The sequence below is a fragment of the Antrostomus carolinensis genome, unplaced genomic scaffold (genome assembly GCF_000700745.2).
Source record: "Antrostomus carolinensis isolate BGI_N321 unplaced genomic scaffold, ASM70074v2 scaffold39501, whole genome shotgun sequence".
Lineage (NCBI taxonomy): Eukaryota > Metazoa > Chordata > Aves > Caprimulgiformes > Caprimulgidae > Antrostomus > Antrostomus carolinensis.
In genome coordinates, this window is record NW_010294201.1 from 727 (window position 1) to 9,392 (window position 8,666).

General features: G+C 50.5%; 2 protein-coding genes across 2 annotated transcripts in view; one reads left to right on the forward strand and one right to left on the reverse strand.

The window, feature by feature from the left end:
* The window catches only part of MBOAT4 (membrane bound ghrelin O-acyltransferase MBOAT4), a 1,012-nt gene extending 532 nt beyond the window's left edge, over positions 1–480 (forward strand). The window contains exon 2 of the mRNA XM_010177558.2: positions 3–480. Coding sequence (XP_010175860.2) covers positions 3–480 — 478 coding nt within the window. The remainder of the gene's footprint in view (positions 1–2) is intronic.
* A 3,064-nt stretch (positions 481–3,544) lies between these two features.
* PRAG1 (PEAK1 related, kinase-activating pseudokinase 1) overlaps positions 3,545–8,666 on the reverse strand; it is a 21,952-nt gene continuing 16,830 nt past the window's right edge. The window contains 2 exon segments of the mRNA XM_029087361.1: positions 3,545–4,881; positions 8,325–8,666. Of these exon segments, the coding sequence (XP_028943194.1) occupies positions 3,844–4,881; positions 8,325–8,666 (1,380 nt within the window). The 3' untranslated portion in view covers positions 3,545–3,843.

The following is an 8,666-nucleotide window of genomic DNA, read 5'->3' on the forward strand; positions in this document are numbered from 1 at the left end:
AGGCCCCAGGTGGGCCAGGGAGACCTTTCCATCCGCGACCTGTGGACGCTGGAGACCACCCACCGCCTGGCCGTCTTCACCCGGACCTGGAACAAGAGCACGTCCCGCTGGCTGAGGAGACTTGTCTTCCAGCGCTGCCCGGCCCGGCCGCTCCTCGCCACCTTTGCCTTCTCCGCCTGGTGGCACGGCCTCCGGCCCGGGCAGGTCTTTGGTTTCCTGTGCTGGGCTGTCATGGTGGAGGCCGACTACCGCATCCATCCCTTCCTCAGCACCCGGGCCACCTCCCAGGGTCTGAAGCTCCTCTACCATGGCACAACCTGGGTCTTCACACAGCTCATCGTCGCCTACATCCTGGTGGCTGTGGAGTGCGAGAGCTTCTCCAAGCTCTGCCTGCTCTGGACTTCCTGCAACAGCATCCTTCCCCTTTCCTACAGCCTCTCCCTGCTGCTGCTGCTTGCCAAGAAGACGAAGCAGAACTGAGCCTGTCCTGAGCTAATTTTGTGTGGCCAGTGGGGCACATCCCTGCACACGTGAGCATGTAGGGTAAGAAGCAGTACTGTCCAAGCAATCTCAGCATCTCCAGAAAACCAGATTGCTTTTAGTCCTGGGATATTCCCCAGCTTTGAGGGATGCTCTGAAGCAGGGAGGCAAGGTCACCAGATTACTGGGCAAGAGGGCTTCTACCAGCACTGCCTGCCCAGTGCTTCTCTTGGGGCTTTGGGTCTTAGCCTCCTCTCTCATAGGAAGCACACAACCTCCCCACCAAACTCATCTGTGCTACAAGTGCACCAGGCAGCAACTGTGTCCAACTCCTAGGAACCTGTCCCCCATGGTGATAACAGGCGCTGGCAGAGAGCTGCCTTGCCACCTTTCTTATGTGCACAGACCACTGGGAGCCTGGGCTCAGGGAAGGGGGCTGGCAGTCTGCCTGGGGGCAGCACAAGACAAGAAACACCCCTTTCCCCACCCAGCAGTACTACTGAGATGCATGGGTCTGTGGTGCTCCCCCAGCAATTGCTCCTCAGCACTGTCCCTGTGGCATGTGGACCCCAGACTGTGTAGCCAGTTAGATGTCTCTTGCAATACCTGCCCCACACCAGGTGGGTGACATGCTTGGCCCCCAGGGCACAAAGTCAGCTGTGTCCCCTGCCACACAGGGAACAGGGATGATCCATCCCCTCCACCATTCTTGCAGAGGAATCTGGGCACAGGAGCAAGAATGCCTGCTAGGAAAAGCGGGGCTACTGCCCGTGGTGTGCTGAGGACAGCACAGGCAAGGGAGAGTAAGTCAGCAAAGTCCTAGGACTCAGCTGTGGCATTCAACCGAGGCTTAGGTGTCACTTTCCCCACAAAGATACAAAGCAGAAATCCTAATGCACTTCTCCAGTTCACACATTGTCCTAGGATCCAAAAGCCTAGGACTGTTTACACTAGAGAAGAAGCATGAGCTACCATAGGGGAAGGTATCAAGAAAGCATAGAGATAAGAGTTTCTGTTTATATGAGAGCAAGAAGCCACCCACCAAATCTCAAAATAATATAGCTGAAAATGCTACCAGACTATTGTGGGCCTCTGGTCTGCTGCACATGCTACTGCAGGGTACCAGAACCAACACCAGTCTCAAGTGCCCAAACTCAAGGCAAAGCATTTTGATCAGGTTAACATTGCATGCTGCGCCAGTCCTGTGCCAATATCTGTATCAGTGTTTGCCACTAAACTGAAACTCAGCAAGGAAAATGGATCCAACCTTGGTTTATGTGGGTTGACTGGATTCTTGAGTCCTGCTGAGTAGCCAACCCAAGGCTTGCAAGCCACTTGCCACACATATAATCTCCCTGTTGCCAGCACAGCTTGAATTTGCCATGGCCAGGCCCTGTCTCCTTCAGTGCTGTCCTGCAGAGCTTCTTCCAACTTATTCCCTATATCCATGCTTAGAAACTGAGACATCTCTTCATCTTATCTCGGAAAAACACGCTGGGCTCCTTCAGGCAAGAGCTGTTTCATCACTCTGCTGGTGCATGCATCAAGCCAGGGCCAGACTTCCTGGGGCAATGTGTCCAAGATGGTCCACAGGACAGTGGTTCCCAAGCCAGAAGGCTCCTGCCACCTCTGTTGGAGGGAAGTGGACCCAAGAATCAGATGTAAGAAAGACAGTGTATTAAAAAAATCCCCAACAGCCCCAGTTGGAGCCATCCCACATTCTTTCAGCAGGCAGGGACTTGCATGGCCTCCTCCCTAAGGGGATCAGGGGAAATTCATTGCAAATGGGTGCCCAGCCAAGGAACCATCCCCTCCCCTCAGCAGCAACCATAGCCAAACACATTTAAAAAAAAAAAAATCCAGGTGAGAAGCCTGGAAAAGATTCACAGAAAGTGTATGAAGTGTCAAAAAAACTAGGGAATTAAAATTTCCCCCAAAGAGCAGGCTGGATCTGGAGGTGAACCGAGGCTGGAGGAAAGTACTCATGAATTTCTCCCTGTTCTGAGCTGGGAGGGGGGTAGCTCAGCTAGCGACATCCTGTCTTAGCTAAGCTGACACTGAGCTCTCTCCACATGTCCCAAACCTACCCCTCCTCCAAGGGCTGCAGAACTGGTGCCAGGAGCAGGGCAGCTCATCTCTTCCTTATATTGGGGTGGAAGAGTAAAAGCAGCCCACAGCCCTTAGGAAAATCAGTTTTACTGAGCAGCAGCACAGCCTCTCTACCAAGCTGAGTGGCCGTTATATGTCTGGATGGAGAGAAAGGGGCTGCAGGAAGCCAGGGCAGCTTCTCCCTCTTCCATCATGCTGCTCTGGCATCACATCTGTTGGAGGAGCATGTTCACAGTGCACCCAGCCCTATGTATTTCTAATTCAAACACCAGCAGCAGTAAGACCCTCCCAGACCACAGGACAGTGGCCCTGGCCTTTTATATGCCAGCTCATCTCTTAATAAAGGGGTTAATTAAATGCTAGACACAAGGGACAGGTGAAATACCAGGTGAAGGGAGGGAGCTGGAGGGATGGGGAAAGCAAAGCGACCTGGTCCTGACTTCCCCCGCAAGGCCTTGGAGGTGGATTGGGGATTTTCCATTTCATTAACTTTACAGTGGGTAATTCCCAGCATGCAGCATCATCCTCGTGAGCAGACCCATCCTGGGCTCTCTCTCACCCTTTCACAACCAACAGCCTGCACAGTTGCACCACTAAAGGGGAAAACCATGTAGTCCTGCTATCTAACCAAGGTAATAGGCAGCTGCGGAAAATACAGCTGATGATACACAGAAACAAGAGTAATTTTTGTTTTTAAAGTGAGAAGCAAAATGGATGCCAGAAACTAAAAAAAGATGTGAATTTGAAAGCCCCTCCTGGTTCTCCCTTGGAAAGGAGCATTATGTGAATTGCTCGTGCTCCCCAGGAGAAGCAACCAACCGTTCCTCCCCATCACCCACTCTGGAGAGTGGTGGTGGTGTTCCCAGGCAAAAGGGCTCTGATGCCTTAGGGGAGGTTGGGGATGAAAGGACCATCCCACAGGTGCAGAAATCAGCACGAGAACATTGAGTTCATTAGAAACATGCACACACGCAGGCAGGAGTTTATTAGTGCACAGACTTACCATACAAAAAAAAAAAAAAAAAAAAAAAAAAAAGATATCCCCCAAAATAGGGGCAGGTTCCCAGTTTTGTCTGCTCACAAATTAACATTGCTGAGGGTACTAAACATGTCTCGTGCACTCGGATTGGAGTGTGGGGCAGGAGCTGAACGCACATTTGCAGCTGAGATTCAAGCCTCTCGTATAAAGGGGCTGTGTGCCTTCAGCCACAAGGCAACTGGGAGCCCTCAGCTGCCTCTGAGACACGTCCAAGGTCAGAGCAGCTGTAGCAGTTTTAATGTGTGTGAGAGGGAGGCCGGCTCAGCAGACGCCAAGTACTGGCAGCACAGCCAGTCCTCCAGTTCCACGCTCCGCTCTGTGTCCACAGCCCTCTCTGCAAACTTCATCATAAGCAGGGCACGCTTCATGTCCACCCAGTTCTGAAGCACCCGGTGGAGGGCTTCCTCATGGTTCAGGGGCTGCTCGGTGAGGTCTTTCCGGGGCCCCCAAAGCAGACACTGCAGCATCCGCTTTGCCTCGGTGATCCGCACGCGCTTGATGGGATCCGCTTCCAGCAGAAGGTGGGCCAGCTGCTGGAGCCCCCGGGAGTAGATGGACAGGCTGGGCAGAGCAGGGAGGTCCTCAGGGCTGTACTCCTGCTCCCTGAGGTGCACCTTCTCCTCAAAGGGGTTGGGCTGGTGCAGCAGCTCATAGATGAGAATACCAGTCTGAAACTCATCAAACTTTTTGTACTGAGAAGCCGACACAATCTCCGGGGCCAGCCGGGCCTGACTCTTCTTCAGTTTGGAGTCTCCAGTTCCTGGCTTCTGTTTAGCTTTCAAAAAATTGCTGATGATGAGGCGGGGGAAGTGTTTGTCATCTTTGGCTTTCACACAGCTCATGGGGGGCTTGCAGGGGACAAGCAGGAGGTTCTCCAGGCACAGGTCACGATGGATGATGCCGTGCTCTTTGAGATGCTCCAGGCCATTGCAGAGCTGGAGGAGCAAGAAGCAAACGCGACGTTCGTACAGCTCAGGCTTGGCTTGGTGCAACATCACTGAGTCCCTCACAAAGTCGGCAGTGGTCTGGCTCGGCACCTCCCGGGTGATGACGACCACACAGTCATGCTCGCTGGCAGTGCGGGAGGGATGGAGGCCATCCCCAGGCATGCTTTTCCCCACATCTGAGGCCAGCAGCATGCTGGAGGGGACAGAGGCCACAAAATGCCCACAGTCCTGCTGGATGTTGAAGTGGACTGGCACTGCAGGGCTGCAGTACGAAGCAGCCACCTTGGACTCCTGGGTTTTACAAATCTGTGAGGAGAGACCAAAAGAAAAGTCTCATCAGTTAGTGACAGAAACAGGGCAGAGACCAGAAGTTCAGAGGTGGGTTCCTAAGCTGAGATGTGCAGAAGCTAAGGAAGAAATCAGTAGAAGCAGGGTGTGCATTGGTCTCTTTAGTACTTTACACTGTCTCCTGGCTTGAGATCTTTCTTGTCCTGCAACACCACAACCAGAGCAACCAGATGTCTGGGCACGCCTCCTTTCCCAAGCAATGTTCAGTATTTGCAAGGAAAGGAGGAAGGTGGTCCTCCCACGAGTAACTGGAGATTTTGCTTCATTGCCGACAGAAGTGACAAAGCTTTTACATCATGGATGTCGTTTAGATCTGCCCCCTGCAACCCAGGAGACATTCTGCAGGGGGAAAAGCAAAGCCTGTGGCAGAAGATGTGCCGCCTTCATCTCTGGAGATGGTTAACATTTGCCTGGATGAGGCCACATACACCATCACGTGGCTGCGAGGGTGACCTTCTTTGAAGTGAGGGGTGGACAGAGACCTCTAGAACTTTCTTCCCACGTAACCCTTTTCTGGTCCTAAGGCCTGGAGCCACTTTCAAATCCTCCTCAACCACTCCACTTCCTTATGTCAGCACCTATTCTCAAACCCCTGATCAATGGCTAAGGAAATCCTTGTGCTCATCAGCACAGGGGAAAAAACACCAGAGAGAAAGTGGGAGCTAACAACAGGCTTAAAATGAGTGAGAGCGCTGCAAACTTGAGGGAAAAAAAACATTTTATAATCTGGATTTTCTTAAACCCACATTATTTTATCTTCATTTTGTTCTGTATTTTAGCTTTATGACTGCATTAAAAACTAACCAAACTCAAACCCAGGTTTATTATAGGAGTATCCATTAGCTTATAGGGCCTTCTGGCGTTTCTATTGTACACCTTTTTTTTTCTTTTTAGCAATGTATTTATATCTCACCCACAGGAATCAGCAACAGGCTGAAACTCAGCGTAAAAGGTTTCAAACCCTGGAGCATGCCACTGCCAGTCACAACATGCGTGCAAAATTGAACAAGAAATCAATTTTGCCTCCGAGTTAGAATAAATGCAAGAATAGAGAGGAGCTGGAGAAGTGGGCTGCTTTTGTATTCCTCCAGCAAGGGTTTGAATCTAGGCATTTGCAGGTAATTCACTCAGATGAGACGATACTGTGGAGACAGGGCATTTCAAATCCCTATTGTCCTCTCTTTTCTTAACAAGAATGCCCTGCCATGGCTGCATGCTTATTTTGTGGAAAGACAAGCTTTGGAGAGCTAGGCAGACTGCAGATTAACGCAGTGGGGCGTAGGAAGATGCAGAAGGTCTCCAAAGGCAGAGGAGGCCTTCCTGCCCTCTGCTGAACAACCTGTTCACATAGGGAAGACATGTAAGCCTTAGGAAAAGGGAAGGAACTCGTGTAAGAGAGGAGTCTCTGGAAGAATAACTGCAACCAAACGAAGACAGGAAGATCTTCCCTGGCCAGCCACTCTTTGTGACTCTGGCTGCACCAGAGGCATCCTCCATGCAGTAAGCTCCAAGTTGGAGCCTGGGGCTGGCTTAGTCACGCATCTTTAAGCAAAGAAAGAAGCCACAGCATGGAGCATATCTTGGCTTAATTCCTCTAAAACCATTTCATGTAACCCTGGCTCCTTCTAACTGTTTTATACATAGCCATGTCTGCCTGTGCACAGCCCAGACTCTGGCTCCTGCTCCTCAGCAGGCTCTTTGGCTCAAGCCAGATCCTCACCCATTTTGAGCTCTCCAAGTCTAATTTTAACTACAGGTCTCTGATAATTTTCATGTCAGAAAATCTGTACCAGAAGCCAGGAGGGACAGCTAGGAATCAGACAGTTGTAAAGTTTCATAATTATTCTCTACTTTGGCTACCAGAAGGAAGGTGGCACACAGGAACATTGCAGGAGGCGTATGCATGCACGTGTGTAAACACATACACAACTTCACTTTACACTGGTGCAGAGTATGGCCCTGTTGGAATGCTTTTGGCTTTGTTAAGGTGCTCTGCAGTGTACCAAGGGCACAGAGTAAGCTCACATCACATGCAGGGACACAAGTGCAGCCCTGTTAAGAGGTTGAAATGTGCTGTTTCTGCCTTGGTAAGAATTCATGCGCTACAGCCATGGAGCTGAGCCTCTGAACCCCACCTAACAGGGCAGCCAAGAGCAAAGGTGCACGCGTGCCATAGGGAACCGTGGATTGAAAAGGAGCACACCAGTTCACCACACAGTTCTTGGGTTTCAGGAGGAAAGTTGCAATGGGTTTTGGTATAACACACAAGAGAAGCTCTAGCTCTGAGTGCTGGACTAAGGGTATCGGTGCAAGATCTCATCTAACTCCACTCTGGTTATTTACAGCCCCACTGTTGGGTTGACCATACTTCCTTTAGAATATGAACTGGCTTTAAAGCTATCACTTAACTAAAACATCCCCTTGGGGCTCATAATAGTGGAAAAGATTCAGCAGAGTTGTTGTTTGTTTTGTTTTGGTTTTTTTCCCCCTTGCTTAATGCATCTCTGATAGTGCTTTTTTTGGGAATTACTTCAGGTTTTGAAAAGTAAGCAGCAATGAGATGCCCCTAGGGTAAAGTCAGAATAGAAATTAAAGGCTCTGTATTCAAGTAGTAACAGGGGTCAAGAACCCAAATCCATGGGCTGTCCATGGAATGGGTTGGATAAGCTTACTTATCCAGGTTTCAAAGAGATGAACTATTGCACCCCAAGTTTTCATTTCAAACACAGATTCCATAGAGTTACAGGAAAATATTTCAGTCCTGACCTTACACAGCATGTCTGGGTCAGCCTCACATTGTTTAATCTGGATCTGCAATAACTTAACACCTGTAGTTTCAAGATCATATAAGCACTCACATGGTTTCTGGGTCAGACCTTCCACTTAAAAGGCAGGCAGAGGCAAAAATGCTGTCTTTTGAACAGCCTTTCATCAGCTTGTGTCATCAGAGGCGAATGCCGCTCAGTTTACAATATAGTATTTGTACAAAGATTTTTTTAGAGAGAAACTGGTTGGGTTTCAGACCCTGCTAGTCTGCAGCAACAGGCATCTGACTGCCATTTTTTACAACAAACACTACCTCTCCAAATTAACCTTTGCAAGCTGTAGGGGAAAAGCGGCAATTTTGGAAGGGTTTTTGCTTGCCAAACTGCAGCTGTGAGAAAGCCGAGCAGAGAAAACAGGCCTGATGTGCTGATGGTGCTTCTCAAAGGCACACCACTAAGTCTGCTTCCCGCTCTTTCATTCAAATCCACACACCAGAAAGGGGGAAAAAGAAGGTCGAAGCTTCAGTCCCAGCTCAGCTACAGACCCTCATGCAGCTTTGGACCCTGCAGCTCTTTGCCTCATCCTGCCACGGGAAGAGGGGGATAAGCCTGGACCCCTCCTGGGTGTGGGCTTACCTTCACAGCATAGGTGGTAGAAGGGTCCTTGGAGCAGGTGGCACAGTAATATATCGCATCTCCCGAATCACAACAGGGCTTGTTGCACGCCAGCTTGAAGAGCGACCAGTTGTTCTCACTGAAGTGCAGCTCGTTCTTCTGCTCCCGCATGAAGCAATCCTCACATTTGGCAACCAGGCGGCGCAAGGACTCAGCGTAGAGGGCCCCCAGCTTGGCGTACACGCCCTCCTTGCTGTCGATGTTGCTCAGGAGGTTATGGAGCTGGAGGCTGGAGCCCGATGACACCTGGCTGGACACACTGAGCTGCGAGGAGGAACGGGACTGGAGGGTTCTGCTGGGGGC